We start from the raw sequence: 18529 nt of genomic DNA on the forward strand, positions 1-18529 counted from the left end.
GTTAATTTAGCACTCCTACCTCAATTACTATTTGTATTCAGTATTTTTCACAGATTTGTACTCGCAGCTTTTTTGTATCCCTGAAGTATTATGCAACTTTGTCACTGATTTGTACTATTATTCTACAATTTGTAATTTACACCTACTTGTTACCTACTTTATATAAAGTCACTCACTTGTAAACATCCTTTAACTGAAGATGGATACTGAGTATCCGAAACATGTCTTACAAATTTAAACGGTGTGTCGTCTTTTTTAAATGTTTGACTTTATAAAGCTGATTTGAAAACAGAATAAACTGTATGTACCCTACGAAGTGTGTAAGAATGTCTTGCAGCAAATAAACCCGCATGTAAAAACCTAGTGGTTTAAATACCTGTTGGTAGAAAAAAAATTTCCATTTTTGTGCCCAAAAATGTAAGAATCTGTTTGGGGAAGCAAGATCAAGCAGGTTCTTATATGGGGGTTACCAGGTAATTTATGATAAACATTTTAACTAAGGAGTGTGACTTTGAGATGGGAAATTTATATTACAAGAAAATATTTAATACAGTTGCGAATATAAATACTCTATATTCAAGGACCGAACACAAGTTTATTTATTTTTCTGGTAATCAACAGCTATATCTCATTCATAGAAATTAAGAACCTAAATAACAAAAAAATGATTTAGAACCTACTTAGTCTAACTTACCAATAACTACCCCAAAATGCAACAACCTATTTTCCCAGACGTCAAAAAATGTAGGTTCTCACACGCGGGTTTTCATTGTATGTTGCTTACCTTCGAATAAACATGCACACGGCCCACAAAATACCTCCAGCACCAGCAGCGAATCCAACCACACCGATAATCACATACACTACCATGGAATCTAAAAGACAAAACATACATACGACTTTCTTGCCTATTTTTGTCTTTTTTCTGGCCGTCGCTTTCATGCAATGGATTTTTTGAGGAATTGATTTGACTATTGACGGCCTGCAACCCATCCCGAGAGATTGAAATGACTAAGGCCTACCGGCCATGTCAAATGACACAAACAAAAGAAGTTAGTTAGGAATGGTTTGTTAATATCATCCAATATGGCGGCATGACCTCACTTCAAACCCAGTCTTGGATTACACAAGCTATATTTAGCATTTTATGGGGCCATTTGACGGATGAATGAGTAAAGTAATCGATATGACATAATGAAACAACCCAACCAACTTTATAGACTAGAGAACCTAACTTTCGGGAAACCAAACTGTATTTTCTCGATAGTTTACTTTGTAAAAGATTTATAGTAAGTCCTGGCGAGCGCGGAAAACCACAGGAGGGAATTTTTCCGATCGAGAAACGGCTACAATGGCTATGCTGTGTGATTGAAGTTATCGATTCAACCAAGAACGCTGATAAAAACAAACAAACAAAACAAAAACAAAACAAGACTACGTTTCTGACGGATGGGGCCGAATTTGGCCCCCAGACACTTAGCTATAGTCTCCCTGTGAAACAGAACTATCCCATTCATACTCACGTTTTTCGGCGGGTCTTTCAGCGGTGCTTTCCATAATGGTAGAAATCTCGACGTCGCCATTCGTCGAGGATACATCGCTGATTTTACATAACGAAGGTGAAAAGCAAGCGACAGAGAAGCAGTTCTTGTCAACCATGTAGGCGACATTACAACCTCGCTGAGCGCAGCATCGATCCATGCACATGTCCATATCACTGAAGCAAGACAGAGAGGTAAGTAAGACACTCACAGCGCTTAACTCTGGGTTTCGTGACGTGATCCTACTCCCCCCTGGATTGGATTATAGTCCTTCGTAGATTCCCCGCCCCACACCCAAGCATTTTGTCAGGCAGCCTCAACAACTCGCCGGAACACTTTTATACTCCTCGGTGGAGGGAGGCACTGTGAGATTCCAGTGCCTTATCTACCGCGTCCTCGCTATGTGTGTGCATTGTTAGAACGTGTCCTTTCGGACATGCTCTAACTATGATGTACTAGCCCTAAATCCGCTCTCATTATGCCCCAAATCTTTCTTCTCTTACAGCTCAATTACTTTCCCAAGAAACCCCAGTTGCCCATCGGACGAGCCACAGACAAAAGGCATTGGCCCCACTAGACTTTTTTTGTACACTGCAAACCTGTATTTATGTACACGTACAATCGTTTGCTACACTTAAACCTTGTTTAACCTGTTAATCAAGAGCAAAATCTAGTTCATACTACAAGGATGGCTGTATCAGTGAAGAGAGCCTGTTGAGGGGCAAAATAGTGAAGTAAGTTATTTTGGTCACGTACAAAATCACCTTTAAGTTGAAGGAAACCTAAAAATAGTAGTTTACTAGTACAGAAAAACACTAATAAACAATAAAAGAACAAGGATGGTTAAGGATAGAGAAGATTAACACGGATTACAAATGACGAACTTGAACAATTTAGGCTGAACTGACTAATATGCGCAAACCCTGACGCAGCTCCTTAGAAAACTCCACTGTTGAGAAGCTGACCACAGGGTCGTTTACACTGCTACGGTTCTGGCGTCGAACCTGAGGCCAACTTTTCTCAACTCCAGATGACCGTCATGAGATTGTAGGGATGGAGCCAGGCACACCAAAATTTAATGTCCAACTATAAGTTACCGGGTATAAGCAAATTCCAGAATGATTTTAGCGCCAAAGAGACCGTACCTTACAACTCCGACAAAACTGAACCTTCCTGCCTCTAATCCTCCAACTAAAGTCTTGTTGCTGACTATCTTTGACCGAGACTTTTGATCAGCTCGACAAGTCGGCGTCTGGTCGCTAGCAGAGAACATTGTCCCTGGAAAACAAAGGTTTCACTAAATGGATAAGTGCGCTATGTCACCTTGTGACCCTTCGTATAGCCTTGTTTCTTCGCATCATGGATAACGCTACTGATGGGATAAACCATTATCTAGTGGATAGCGCAATTTACTAGAGATTTGTCGATTGAAGAGCGTTATCGACCCTTTAAGCAAAAGGGGCCGGCTTGCTTAGACTGGCCGATAATATGGCTTAATATCGGACTATTATGGACCGATCACATGGTCCCAGAGAAACTAGCATTTGTGTCACCTCTACCTCAATAATACGGACACCTCCAAACGTCCATTAGACAGACACTCAGCTCTGGCCCTTTGTTGTCCGTATTAGAGATGGTCTACTCTATGCTTAGTTTTCTCCTGTCACCAGTACCGGAAATTTTAGATGACAAAATGCCAGCTTACGTCCGCAAAACAAACGCTACGAAAACAAACGCAATCTGTACTTTAGACCTACCCTTGTCTCTATCATCGTCGATGAACCCTCTCGTCACATAGGACACCTTTGGCTCCAAGTGAGATGGTTTGGCCAGCACAGCCTGACATAACTTCTCGCTCTGACATTGCACCGAGTAACAGTGGTCGCCGAACATGAAAGCGAGGTCACATGAAGCGTCGTCACAGCATTTTCCAATGCACTCACGCATCGACAGTATCCCAATCCTTTCCGTGAAATTACCTGAAATACAGACGCGTTGAGTGTCTTGCGGCATAAAGGCCTTTCCTGGTCAAAGACCGTACGCCATTTGAAACAGGGAATGAATTTTAAGGAAAAAGAGGGAGGGGACGGTAAGGTGATAGTTTAGTACTAGAGATGCTATGTCGACGTGCGTTTAGGGGTGGCGTTTAGGAGATTGGGCACCAGCATGAGATCGACTTTTCACTTTTCGATTGGTCACATTTCAGACGAATCTCGCCCTGATAGTCTCTTATTCAACTGGACAGTAACACGGGTGGATTATTGCCCTGGGAACATAATTGAACGGAAATCCGGAAGCTGTATTGCTATCTTGAAGTCCGATAATTTAGTTTTGGTTCGCGGGGTTCCTTGAGTTAATCGTTACACTCGTTTGTCGGCGGACGATTAAAAGTCATTAGACTGTTTGATCAGTTCAATGAAAAGAAACAACAACAACAACAACAAACGACGATATTAAAGCACTCGAAAGTGATCGATTGAGCTTTTCCTCGGACCAAAAATGCGGTTTTAATAATTAAATGATTAGGTAGTGCCTCTGGTTTAACTTATGTCCCTGCAGTATGCGTTTGTGTCGGAGATCATTTACACATAGCAAGAGATTATTCTCTTGCGTATACACAAGGCGTCCACTTAGCGATGGTGTTCCTGAGCAGAAGGTCTTCAGCACTTACCCGCATCAATGCCGCCACGTAACGTCACGTTGTATGTGATGGTGCTGTCCCGGCACTTGTCCTGTGGCATGATTAAGTCATTTGCTACAGCTGAAAGGTAAAAAACAAATCTGCGTTGCAGTTTTTCTTACAGAGAAACGATAATTTCAGATGAAATTGACCCGAGTATTGAAGAACATTGGACACCTCATGAAGTGAATAAATAGGAATGAACCATGTACATGTACGAACAAACAAGCAATAAAATGTTAGTGCCCATATCACTCCAGTTTACAACCCATGCTCGCTCTCGGATTCTCTTGGTCAGCACCGCAAATCCCGACTGTAGTTAGTTATAATTTGACCATTTCCGATTCATAGGTAAAAAGGTAAAGTCGATCTGCATACGAGCCAAGTGACCCATCAGGCCGGAGCTTATACCGGTTTCTTTAGCATGAAGCGACTAGGAATATTTCTACTCTTCCCTGGATGGGATGCTAGTCCATCGCAGGGTTACCCCCAGCATTAAATTCGCCGGTACCCATTTGTAGACAAGCGTAGAAAGAGGCACTGTGAGAGTTAAGTGTCTTGCCCAAGAACGCAATAGCAATTCATAGAAATCTGACTGGCCTACAATCGAAAACAAGCACTCTGGCTCTACGCATTTGAAAAAAGATTGCTTTGGCTACAGGGCAATGGTGCACTTCAAGGAAAATTATATTCACCGATAAATTGTCCTCCTAATTCAAGAGTAACTGAATTAACTTCGAGAAAACTACGCTATGTACACAGCGCAGAGTGACTAACGCGAAAAGCGTTGGAACTTACCGAGAGAACTCACACCAAACCGAGACTTCTTCTTCAGGAACGAAATTGCAGGATTTAAGTTCAACCGAGAGATACTGGAGCCAAAGATGGGTACGGTCTTGCACAGATCCGCACTGTAGCAATGCACGGCATAGCACATGCTGCCTAACATGAAGGCCACATCACTGTTGGGTTGCTTGCAGCTCATTTCTATACAGTCGTCCATGGCATCCACTCTACCGATCTTTTGAAACACTCCAGAGTGCAGACCCATTTTCAGTGTGACGTTGTACTCTATGGGCGTGGCATCGCACGAGTGGGTCACTTTGACAGGTGAATTCAACGAGGCATCTGTTGAAATTAAGAATAGCAATGATCAGAGTAAGAATTTAAGACTGAATTCTTGATATGTATCTTTAAAATACATTCGCTATGCGAGGATGTCATTTTAAATGATAGGCAATTTTCGTTTTCGGTTTTCACTCAAATGGCGACGTAAAATTGGTGTTTCTTTCTAGTCTATCCTTTTGTCTCTTGGGAAGCTCAAAAGGGCTCCGGAGCACGCTTCGTGTAGACTTAACGGTCATTTATATTTCGCTTAATTATCTTGTTCGTTATTTCTATTCATTTATGTCGAATGTTTCCGACACAAAACTCTGACGTCATGCGAATTCGTGGCTAACTGGTGAAGGCTTTCTTTTTATCGGCCTGAGTTCGAATCCACTTGATCTTTGACAAAATTCTGTCAAATGAATATCAAAAGCAACTGGAGAGGAACGGCCTGACACAATTACAAGTAAAGAGAATTTTAACGAAAAAGTGTCATTTACTACCCACCCCCCCCCCTTCTCCCTCTATTCGTGCACCCACCTCCACCTTCTTGTAAATACATACGAGTTGTACTTGAAATTTTCTTCCAATGGAAGAAATACTAAGATAAGTAGGAGTACCTTCGTGTGCTTCCAGAATGGGGGGAGAAGTGGGCGGCGAGGGAGATGTAGCAGGCGTCAGGGACGAGGATGACGACGGCGACGGAGTCGGTGATGATGATGGCGATGTTAATGGTGATGATGTCGCGGGTGTTGAAGACAAGTCCGTGGGTACTTTGACGTGATAATCTCCTGTTAAGGGCGAATTTCGATATGAATATCAGTAGATAGATATAGCTCAGATATAGATGTAGCTTAGATATAGCTCGCTGGCATACAAAGCTCTGCTTTCATGTCCAGTTTGAGCACTCTACTGGGATGAGTCGTTACTGTTGCAATTGCGCATGCTCACTAGCTCGCTAGTTTGAGCACTCTGGTAATGGCTTAGATACTACCACATGTGTAGTATTTGGGGCGGCTTTTTAAGCTTAGCCTCCATCCCAGTCTTCAGCACTGCACTGATGAGGCCCAGAAGGCCGAAACAGTACTGTCTGCAGTCAGTAAAAATATATATATAATCGTAGTACATTCTGCACAAGCAATACTTTCATGCTGCGTTGTTAATCGTTCTGATCATTTTGAGGAAAGTTTTTTAGTAGTACACTCCTTCTGACGCTGTTTTATACCCAAGTAAAAAATCTATACTTTCCAATTTTAGAAAACTAGGGCTTCCAAAATTTACAAAGCGACCCTTGAATATGAACCAGATTTTATAAGAAATGCCTACCCTGAGGTCTTTTCCTTATAGCAATGCGAGGAAAATAATGAGTCGGCCTCGCTTTTCTGGGCTCACAAGCTCCGTTGCTGTTACAAGCCACTGAATAGCAGTCATCCTCGATCATAAACGCCAGGTCACAAGCTTGCCGCTTGCAGCAAAACTGCATGCAAATGTCCATGTTGCTGGTCTTTCCGTTGTCGGTGAATGTTCCCGCGTTAATTCCCCCCACTAGAGTGTAATTGTGAAGAATTTCTCCGTCCCAACACACACTTTTCTGTTGCGTGGAAGCTGTAGGAGAGAGAACGAAGAGACCGTTTATTTTCTGCGTGATTTGCGGCGTGTTTTCGTAAACGCGAAGCGGTGGGCGGTTCGGGAAAGCGTTTGGAGAGGCGAAAGCGTCTTGTCTGTGTCTTAAACGTTCCATCGCGTAGTCCACGAATCTGTCTAAGTCTTCATTACTCAGTGACATGAGATCGTTGTTTGTGGTGTCATAGTAACCAGGTAGTCCTTCGTTTTCGTCTCGCCAGTTTCTGGTGTGTTTGTTTACATGAAGCCATTTGTGGAAAAGCCCTTTTAAAACCTTGTCAACAGTCAAATCAGTTGATTGGGAATTTGACAAAACGAGATTAGCACGTGAGCCATGATGCGAGGTATCGTTTCGAGGGTCAATAATTGCCGGGCCGGAACTCGCTGGTTTACGAATATTAACGTCTGACAAGTGACCCGAAGAAGTCACCTGGTCATTTTTGGGTGAATTCATTTGCTTCATGAACAAGCCTAAAATATTCGGCGAGGGCGAGCTCTGACCTGTCTTCTCTCCCAAGCCGCTTAAGCTGTCGACGCCTTTAAGTGGGAGCGGTGTGGTAACTGTCTTAGATGGACTACTATGAGAGTCATTCTCATTATAAAATAAAGGAAAAGCGTAAACATTCATTTGCCCGCCCTTAATGCTATTAACCAGCGTTTCAAAGTGCATTCGTGGAGTTGTTGGCGTAAACATGTTCGTGGAGAAACTTGCGTCAATGTTTTTACTGTTAGAATGACTGTCGCTGGGAATGGTGCTAATGACGTCATTACTGACGTCACCAGTTGCGTCACTGTCCACAGAGAAGTCAGTGTTATCAGCGTACTTGTCGTTTACGGGTAGAAGTGTTGCTTCAGTCTGTAGCGTCTTCCCGTACAGCAGGCGTTCAATCGTTCGCATGAGAGCCCTGAGTTTTTTATGTCCCAATGCTGTAGAAGTAAGGTTTGCATCAGATGATTGTCAATATATGAAGAAAAGAGAGAAAATTGAACGTCCAATATGTTTTATATTGCATTGGAGTTAACCAGTTAAGCCATGACCAGTTCTGGATGGTTTGACGGAGGTGTCGCAAGAATGGAGAATTATTCACCGAACTAGAGGTGAATGGTGGTAAATATTTACCGCGTCGCGAAGCTGCACTGTGGTAAATAATTTGTATCAGTATATACCACATAAGCTGAATAGCTAGTGGACTAAAAAAATGTTTTATTTCTGGAAATAAACCGACAAATGCAGGTGAATATAATCACCTCCGAGTCAAACAATCAGAAGACGTAAAAAGCACTATTGACTAGTGTGGTATATACTAAGGATAAGTCGAGAGGAACATTGAGGTCGAGGGGAAATAAAACTCACTGTTTCCCGCGCGACCTGTCATTAAGTGTTTTGTTATACCTTCCAACTCAAAAGTAGAAAAAAACTGCGAAGAAATCATTTGCTTGACGCCGGCTGGCTCACAAATTTGCCGCGGTTTCAAAGAGCACGACCTGATCACGTGGGAGTCGAAAGTTCAGGTTGTTTCCCTTGGGAGTTAGTGAGCTTTGACCCACGACACGTGACACGTTCTCCTCCAGTTGGAAAACGTATTTGAGTTTGTAGGTATAACAAAGCATTTTTTCAGCAGTATTCGGTTGAAACAATAGATAACTGTTAAGCCTAGTCTCTTGAGAATAACTGATCACGTCATTAACAAAAATGTTAAGATTACGTTTTAAATAATATCCTGGTATAGTTTATTTTTAACCCTGTTTAGCCTCGGGGGGGGGGGGGGGGGAAGAGGGGGCACAAAGTGCCGCGTTGGTTTCAATATTTTCTTATAAAAAAGCAGTCGAGCTATGTTGAGCAAACTTTGGGACTGTTTCTAACAATTACCTCGGAACATTTGGGTGTTTCAATCTAAATAGGGTTAAATCTTATAATAGTGGCAAACTACATGATGTCTTGTAATGAAAAAGACACAACGTGGTGTTTATCAAAGTTCATCAACAATTTTTATAAGTAAAATCAATCTCGATAGGTAGATACGATGTCACCGACACGGTTCACTGATTTCTGCCTTTATTTGCACTACAGTTATAAAATCTGACATGGGGCCCGTTTCTCGAAGGTCCCGAAAAGTTTTTGCACCCGGAAAGCCATAGCAAAATCTCAAACCTTATGATTACAAAGCTGTTTTATTCACATATTCTTAATATGAACAGAAGTTCTCTTCGTACAAGTAGTTTCAGGCGTGTACACCTCTCAGTTTTTACAAACAGATAAATTAAAAATGGCTTTATGGGCCCGAAAGGTTTTTGGGGCTTTTGAGAAACGGGCCCCAGGTCTCTAATAAGAATACACAGATTTGGCTAACGTGTTCACAACCTTGTTGCCACACAATTCAGACCACATGATGATTCATTCTAGAGGATACAGTTGTGCAATTTGTCGTACAAACAGAACAATTTTAACCTCCCAAGTAAATCACCACGTGGCCTGAATTGGGTGGCAAAAAGAATGTGAACACGTTAGCCGAATCCGTCTATGAAATGCCGATTTTTGAAGACGAAGTTTCTTAAGTAGACATTTCGAGTTAAAATAACGTAACGAGAGCCCAGCTAAAGAAGACTATAAAAGCTTGCTAAAAACGATAAACAGTTCGGTTTGGACGATTCCTACCTTTATCTTTCTTCTTGTCGTGATACACATAAGCAATTTTCGGGTTGTACCTCGCGGGATTCCTCGCAGGACGCGTCTCACACAACGACTCGTTCACGCAGCTAACACCATAGCATTCCCCCTCGAGCATGAACGCTACATCGCATGCGTCCTTCATGCAGCACCGCTGAGTGCAAATACTGATGTTGTCAGCGTCCCCAAGATCGGTGAATTTTCCCGCGTTTATACCTCCCACCAAAGTGACGTCATTATGAACTGGGCTTGTGCGACATTCGCCGAATTCCGACGATGGTTTGGTTTTGTTTGCTGGAAACAAAAAATATAGCCTGTAAGCTGAACACAGAAGTCATGTTTTATTGGAATATACCTTTATTCAACGGCAACCACATTTGTTTACTTAGGTTCCAGCACCCAAAAAAACAAGCTATAGCTGGTTATGGACAAACATAACCACCATAGGTACATATTCAATCAATCAATTTTCAAACAATCAGTCAATTAGTGTCCTAGCGTAAGACGAGGTTGCCGCCAATATCCAAGCCAGAGCCTCATGTATAAAAATAATAGAAATTATTATGCGCAAGTCATATTTTCTCCAAACTCACATTTTTATTCAGAGATTCTTAAGGTCATTGAAAACAACTACAATCCAACCTACACTAACAGCCGTCTCTCTACAACGGCCTCCTCTCTACAACGGCCACTTTTTTGGTCCCGGCGGACGGTCTATTCATTCGATCTTATTTCAATCTCGCTACGACAGCCAACTCTACACAGCGGCAACGGTAACTAGGGCGCGTCCCAGCTGCCAAAATAACCTCTCGACAACAGTCAGTTAAATCAACGACTGACGAACAATATCTAGAAAACCCCATTTTCTTTGGAAAAAGGTCATGATATTTGATCTGTACCACACGTCGTTGATCTCTGTTTCTGTTCTGTTTCTGTTTTAATATTATATTTGCATTGTGTTACATATTTACATGCTAAAATAAACATTTTTTAAAAAAGGTAAAAATGTCGCAGCCCCCCCAAAAAAGTGTGATATTACACTCCTACCTCCCCATAACGGCCACCTCTCTGTAACGGCCACTTTCCTCTGTCCCCAAGGTGGCCGTTGTGGAGAAGTACGTTCGACTGTATTTTCTTACTTACCAGTCACGACAACCTTCGTGTGTTTTACAAACGCGATCTTTGGTTTATAAAAGGGTGAATACGCAGGCTTCGTCAGGCAGAGGGCGTCGTTATAACAAGACACAGCGAAGCATTGCTTCCCGAGCATGAACGCGAGACTGCAGCTTTCCATTCTACCACAGGCTCTCACACACTCCGACATGTTTCCTACTTTCCCTTTGTCGTTAAACTTTCCCGCCTTGATGCCGTACTTAAGCGTGACATTAAACAGAATCTCTCCGGCCGCGTACGTGTTCTTGTGCGGCAAGCCGTCCTGAAGGGTAAGGTAGTTTTCGTGGATGGCCGGTGTCGGCGAGGGTGATGTTCCCGGCGATCGCTGGGTTCCGGTAAGCGTGGTTGGCGTAAAGTCGGTTGATGCTGTGCTGGAAGAGCTTGCAGCGGTACCCGTGCTGAAGGTTGAGGTCCCTGTGGTACCAGTCGGCGAGGTTAAATTTCGGGTACTTTCTGTTGGCCCAAATTCCAGGTCTAAGTTATCTAAACAAATGATATCAGTTAATATGATGCACTGACGTGTTTAGATGGCACCACGCAAACAAAAAATGGAGGATATTACATGAACGCGCGGAGAAACGAAATTTATCTTCGAGTGTTGAAAAATATTACGCAAGTGAGTGCAGGGAACGATTGAAATATTTTTCAACTCGAGAAAAGAAATTTCGTATCTCTAAGCGGCCAAGTAATGATCTATTTATTATATACTGTAAACACTAATGAAATACCAAACCGTTTCACTTTCGCTGCGAAAGGCGCAATTTATTACGTAACCATAGCGACAGTGATCTTTTTACGTGTGAAGATAACATGTTATTTTCAGTTGTTAAGATATCATGTTTTCGCGCGAAAGCTCACCTGGTATTTCATTGGTGTTTATAGTAATTAAAAGAGTTCTTCTATAACGATAAGAACTTCTGGGATATTATTTACTATATTTCAAGCTAAGAAAGTGAATAATTTAGTCAACTCTGGTAAAAGTCTCTAATATACAAGCGGCAGTCACAGCTAGTTTGTAATTTTACAACTTTATAAGTGAATAATAGTGGTTTTATCTTACCTAGCAACCTATAAACACTGTTAGCATAAGGTCCCCCCAGACCATCGCGACATCTCCTGGACATCCCATACTTCCGGTAATCAATTTCCGCTCGGGGCCCGCCGAAGCACATTCCTCCTCGCTGAAGAGCAAACACATTATAGCCTCGTTTTCGCGCCACCTCTCCGCACTTGCGCAGTGGATCTGAGCGAGACTTGTAAAAATCATCCAGTTGCGCATCAGAGTGCTCGAGTACCGGGAGGGTGTGGACTCCAGAGTCATTCCAACAACCAATGGAAATGTAAGAACCTGATATACACAATTTACACTCAGTCTATCATCATCATTATCATTATTGACACTCTGTCTTAAAATTAAAACAAAGAAAGAGGGCCGGCAATGCACGAACTAGAAACGGTATATTTGCCCCTTATAGAAAGGAGCCTTGCGAAGAAGACCCGTGTTTTGGTCGTGCATACATTCCCAGAGCTGTTTGCCAGTTTCTGAGGTCGAGTGCAACGTTTTGTTAGCAGCTAGGAATACGCTTTTTTGCTTGTTCGTGTTTTGATCTACTCTGTAAGGGGCTGTCAAACATTAGAAAGACGATATGTTTCCTAAAAACCGTTTAGTTCATATAGGCAATTATCTGTACTTCAATACGTTTACACATATAGTTAGTCGGATAATTAATATAGCGGTTTTCACCTTATTGTTGAAAAGTACTTGGTTTTGCATTAACACAGTACACGATTGGCTTAAAAAGACTCGCGCCACTTTTTTACCCAATCAGAAGTAAAACCAAAACCTATCGCGCACGCGACCTATCGCACGCGTTTTCCTGCGGTTTGCATCAGCTACATGCATTTACTTCGAGTTTGGATTGGTTCACTGGATTCTCTGTGTTATTTGTGATTGGTTTAAGTGATTCCTTTGGTTCCGGTTTTAAGACTGTCAATAGAAAACCGCTCTGTGATCACTCCATATCGCGAATTGTTCACATCGACTTAAGCCGTCAATTGAATGCAATTTTAGCGCAAGCTAGGCTTGTCCAACTCATTTATACTCACCAGAATCCGTCAGTCGGTAGACATCATTAGCGAACAAGCTTCCTTTTCCTGCCTTACAAGATGATGACTCGCCAAACTGGTTGAACCTGCGCCCTGCCGTGGGTCCACTTAGGCATGCTCCACCATTCTGGATAGCAAACACTGAAACAAAAAGTGCAACACGCGTGTTTTCGTAGGGCTTCGTGTTGTCCCTATTTCGCTTACTTCGTCGTGCGTGACGCGGCAAAAAGCGCCATTTTTTCCTCGCGCTTTTCGTTTTCGCTTTACGCCTAACGGACTAAGCGAGAGAACACATATTCGTAGTCTAGTGTTTTCGTGGCTCCAAGTCATTCCCTATTTAAATGACGAAGAATAGGTGATGTAGCTATTGACCATAACCACGTCATTTCTAATTGAGTTTCAACTTACGGACTGTTTTGAGATAAATTTCAAGTACTGAACCACGTTTTCAGTTGTTTAAAACTCGTAGAACTTGTGATAATAACACTATCAACAGCAACTCTCTGGGACTGACTTTCTTGATTATCATTGTAACAGTTATTCTATATCGGTGAGTAACATTAGCTGCAGTGAGCAATTGCTGAACACAAGAAAGTGTACCATTAAAATTCAAATGACCCACCCACCCCCCTCTCCCCTTGTCAATGCCAAAAGAGCAAAGGGTTTCACTTTACCTTTGAAGTCATGCCTCTTTGCCACTTGAGCGCATGTATCAATGGGCTTCTGCCGCATGGCGTACGGCTCAGTTAGCAGGGGATCTGAGCCCTCTAACGAATCAACGGCAAATGAATCCGTGTCTTTCCAGCAACCAAGAGACGCGTACCACCTGTTTGCTGCAAACAAAATGACGATATAACAATTGATTCAGCACCAAAATCTAGCATTAACTTTTCACAACTTTGGAAATCTTCAGGGCAGCAAGAAAGTAAACGCTGTATGTTTCGCAGATCTTAGACGAAAATACTTCTTCCGCGATAAGCTCCAATCCCCTTTTCTTCCCAAAGCACGATTTATTGTAAGATGATTTTCACGACATTTGAGGAAGTCGGCGCAAGAAGATCAGACTAAGTTTATCACCATTTTACAATTAAGTACATAACATAAGATTAATAACGAAATATACAGGTAAAAACTACTCCATCCCTTAGCCTATGAAAAAGCCAACTTCTTCAGACCAATGAAAAATTTCAGCTGCTTTTGTAGTTGCGCATTGCTGCTTAATTTCGTCGCTTTGCGTCCTTTTGAGTATAAAATACAGACTTCGAAGAGACAAAAAGGGTAGATAACAAAGGCATTAACAAGATACTTAATCAAGAAAATTACCTGGAATTTCGTCATCAGGCGGACTCCAGTTAACATAGGCCAGCCTCGGGTGATAATACTCAGACAAGGCTGGCTTGACTTGGCAAGAACTATAGTCTTTGCACGAAACCAGGAAGCAATTGTCCCGTATGAGGAAAGCCACGTTGCATTTCTCGTCTGCGCAGCAGAATGCTGAACATTCGTCCATGTGTTTGACCACGCCCTTGTCGGTGAAGTTCCCTGATTTGATGCCCCCGCGCAGTGTCACGTTGTATATGGTGTTGCTAACGCTATACTTGTCGCATGCGTCCAGGCTTGGTTTCTTAGCGCCTGGTAAAGGATCTGCAAGAGAAAGAAAAAATAAAGTGGTCTGTGCGAACTATAGATGTAAGCGGAAGGACGATTGGGTATACTAGTGAAGAGTTGAGTGTTCTCTAGTGCCCTCTCTCAAGCTTTATCAAATTTAGGTGTGCAGCTATGGTTTTACATTTGCACGCTCAGTGTAGGCCATTTCTTAATATAACTACTAAATGAATTTCCGTCAATCCATATAAACCCGAGGCTGAAAAGTTAGTTTTTTGCAAGCCAGGAAACAAGCCAGGGACTGTCATTTAGCTCCAAAATCTTCGAAGGATAACATTAGCTTCTATTGCTAGCGCCAAAGGAAGGAGCACGGACGGTCATGATGAATGCTTCTTCGCCCTTTTTGAATCAGTTTGCACTACTGCTGACCTTTTTGTGCATCGGTAATTATGCAAAAAGGGCTCGATTTGGTTAGAAGTCCTTTAGCACACGAGGATAGACAGAGCCTTACATACAACGGCTGAGCTCTGTAGCTAACAAAAACAAGACACTGCTTAATTTGTTGTGGCCTCTTCTAAAAATACTTAACTGGAATATTTTGAATAATTTAAATTAATTAATTAACCATGAACATTTAACCACACTCACCTCCTACGGGTCTCTGATTGCCGCGATACACGTACGCCACAGTAGGGTTATATGAGGAAGGTTTTGCTCTCTTGACCTGACACCCCTCAGTATCCAAACACTCAACTGCATAACAATTGCCCTGAATCATGAACGACACGTCACACTTGTAGTCACGGCAACAGTGACGTATGCACTCGCCCATGGTGCGGGTTCGACCGTACGTGCTAAATTTTCCCGCGTTTATTCCGCCGACCAGTGTCACGTTGTAGCTGACTTCCGTGTGGTGACACAGTGGTTGCGGCTGTGCAGGCGGTGTTGTAGGTTTTGACAAACTAGGAGTCAAGGCCTTGCTGTAAGCGCTTCCGTCGGCCGAAAGTTCTGACGAGGAGGAAAGAGATAAAACGGTTATGACACCTTAGGAAGTTAGGAATCCCAAAGGGAAGGAGGCAAGGTGTACGAGTATTTGAATGTCGCAGCAAACACCTCATTAACACGAGAGCCCATCACTCATTACGTGATAATCCATTATATTTATGCCATTCCTGCGATTCGTATTGAATTTTAATTGGAAAGATATCTGAATTACTTCTGCGGTCAGGTTTTTTTGTTCGTCTATGTTTTGCTATGTATATCGTTCAGTTACTGAGAACTGCTGATGTTTTGCTCTTAAACGCTATCTATTCCGCTATGCATCACGGGAGATCAAGACCAACGTCAAAATCATTCACACATCTGTGTTGACATTGAGTAACACATGTAACATATTTATATTTTTCACTTCATGTTACGCAAATATACATACATCGCTAGTGAAATGGCAATTCATGAGTACCATTCGCCTGGTAAGATTAGCAAAGTCAAGAGCTGAGATAACACATTTATTTACCTGGCTCGGGTGTTAGCGTTTGTAAGTGAGATACGAAAGTTATCCTGGGATTCATATTCGACGGCCGTGCCTTCTTCGTCTTACAAAACACCGCATTGTGGCATTGAACCAGATAGCAAGAGTCCCGGATCATGAAGGCCAGGTCGCATGACTTTCTCAGACAGCAGTGTCGCGTGCACAAATCCATGTCGTGCACGTGCTTAGCTTCAGAGAAGATCCCGGATTTAATGCCACCGACTAATGTAACGTTATATTCGGGCCTGGTGACGGCACATCTCTGCGAGTCATCAATAGGAGCGGGCGGTCTTTCAGTTTTCTTGGTTTGACGAGATGTTGCTGACAAATATCAGGTCATAATTAAATGTTAGTTGTCGGTGGGTAACAGCCAAAATAGGTCTTTTTCGATATACTAAAATTTAAAAAGCCCTTCAGGCTTTGAAGAATAAAGGAAAAGATATCGCAGTCAAGGATGAATAAAACGAGGACTTCTTTCATTTGGTTAAGTGGCGGAAGCAAGTTAGAATTTTGCAAAATCGCAATTGAACTATTAAAAAGGTTAAGCCTGCATAGGAGCCAAGGGGCCCATCAGGCCGGAGCTTATCCCGGTTTCTGTAGCATGAAGCGACTAGGTGTATTTCTACTTCCCCCCTCCCCCCCTGGATGGCATGCTGGTCCATTGCAGAGTTACCCCCAGCATTAAGATCGCCGGTACCCATTTATACACCTGGGTGGAGCAAAATCGCAAATGGACTATTACACGTGCAAAGCTGACTACAAAGAATACGGTTGTGGATTCATTTCATTACCTGTATCGTAAGATATCAGGAAGCCTTTTCCTTCTGCTCCTTCGGTGCTGGTAAACTGTACCCATAGCTGATTCCCACTTGATGTTACTTCGGGCGGCCGCTTTACTCCGCAGTAAACTCCAAGAGCGTTAGCATTTTCATTGCTTCCGTCTCTGACCACAAGTTTGGCCTTACCGCAGGTTCCGTCCTCATCTAAACTAAAGCTTTTAAAACTAAGTGCGATTTTCTCGCTCGGATCCACGGTAACATGCCACGTACAAGACGTTTTGCCTTTGTAGCTTTTGGGCCATTCTGGAGATTCGAAAATACCAGTTGGACTGAAGAAGAAACCACCGCATTCTGAAGAGACGAGAAAGTTGACGTCAGTTTTCATGCGTCTGTCCTGTTATATATTGATCATGAATTTCGTCATAACATTGTCAAAGTAGCTGTGGATCCATGAGGCGATGACGTCAATTTGTTTTTTGCGATAACAAATTGTCAAATTGTCCTCACTCGCTTGTTGATGTATCGCATAAATTATAAATTCATGTGTCTGTCCGCATATTGACAATGAAAATTAGCCAATGAGTGTGCGAGAATTTCTGTAGTTATCGTAAAAAACTAAATTGAAGACAAAGAATACGAGAAAACGTGAGAGGTAATAACATTCTTAATCTCCCAAAGGTATAGACAACTAAGTACGGCCTTAAATCATGGCGATACTCTGGATCCAAATTATAGAATAGCCTCCCGGACTCGATCAGATCCTCTGCCAGTTATAAAGCGTTTAGAACTGCATTAAGTGTTGTGGACATCAGCTGTCATATGTAAACTTATTTTAACAATGTTTTCCTTTTTATATCTTACTTATGTGTAGTTTTTATCTGTACAATTTATATACATTTTCTTTAAATGTTTATATATTTTATATATTTTATAGTAGTTGAGTTTGATAATTATTCCGAAATGTACATTTTTATTTTGTTATTTTGTTTTCTTGGCGCACCTGTAAACTAGCTGGTGCGTCCTGTAGACTCTGCTTATCAAGTCTATGGGACGCACCGTTACCATAACTAAGTGTGCGACCGAGTAGAATAAAATGTCTATGTCTATGTCTAAAAGATCAAAACGGTAACAGTGGCAACAACAAAAACAAGAATGTTAGAAGCAATAACAACAGTGACGCGAAAAAGAAGGTACCAATAATAACAAAAACACTCACCTCTTTCAAAACTGCAAGCTTTCGTAAGATTCTGAATTTCCCCCTGTGACAGAGCTTTGTTGTAAATCCTGAACTCGTCCACCTCCCCCTGGAGAAATCTTTCATCCTTGTGTTTCCCTATTCCCGCATGCGCATCCCAGTCTTGAGACAAAAGACCATTCCCAGCACCCTCTGCCTTCAGTTGACCATTAACGAAAATCTTAGCGAGACCAGAGTGTACGTCGTAAGTTCCAACAAAGTGGTTCCAAACATTTGCGGGAATTATTGGATCTGCAGAAAAGTTAAAGGAAACATTTATTGAGCAGCTTCCGAATTATCAGCTTTGAAGTGATAAATGTATACTATTTTGTTTGGCTTTCTGAGTTTGGTTCTGGATTAAGAAGTCTGATTTCGAGATCTGGCAGCCGGGTTCTTCTGCTGTGTTCTGGAGTGAAATACTTTGCTGATACAATGCCTCTCTCTATCTCGTCCGCTGTTGAACAAAAGCCGATGAATACTAT

The 18529-nt window shown here is 42.2% G+C and overlaps 1 protein-coding gene across 3 annotated transcripts in view; it reads right to left on the reverse strand.

Moving 5' to 3' along the window:
- LOC145491764 (uncharacterized) overlaps positions 1-18529 on the reverse strand; it is a 36983-nt gene that overhangs the window by 3256 nt on the left and 15198 nt on the right. For 2 of the 3 annotated variants that reach the window (XM_081471017.1, XM_081471015.1), the window contains exons 5-22: positions 18030-18299; positions 16826-17164; positions 16020-16355; positions 15152-15511; positions 14222-14542; positions 13573-13731; positions 12899-13039; positions 11853-12140; positions 10763-11275; positions 9608-9913; positions 6655-7878; positions 5949-6119; positions 5020-5349; positions 4213-4302; positions 3299-3520; positions 2687-2819; positions 1524-1717; positions 785-875 (exon numbers count right to left, since the gene is read on the reverse strand). In XM_081471017.1, the coding sequence (XP_081327143.1) occupies positions 785-875; positions 1524-1717; positions 2687-2819; positions 3299-3520; positions 4213-4302; positions 5020-5349; positions 5949-6119; positions 6655-7878; positions 9608-9913; positions 10763-11275; positions 11853-12140; positions 12899-13039; positions 13573-13731; positions 14222-14542; positions 15152-15511; positions 16020-16355; positions 16826-17164; positions 18030-18299 (5488 nt within the window). The remainder of the gene's footprint in view (positions 1-784; positions 876-1523; positions 1718-2686; positions 2820-3298; positions 3521-4212; positions 4303-5019; positions 5350-5948; positions 6120-6654; positions 7879-9607; positions 9914-10762; positions 11276-11852; positions 12141-12898; positions 13040-13572; positions 13732-14221; positions 14543-15151; positions 15512-16019; positions 16356-16825; positions 17165-18029; positions 18300-18529) is intronic. The other variant, XM_081471018.1, reaches the window with a different exon arrangement.

This window comes from Orbicella franksi, chromosome 7, assembly GCF_964199315.1.
Source record: "Orbicella franksi chromosome 7, jaOrbFran1.1, whole genome shotgun sequence".
Lineage (NCBI taxonomy): Eukaryota > Metazoa > Cnidaria > Anthozoa > Scleractinia > Merulinidae > Orbicella > Orbicella franksi.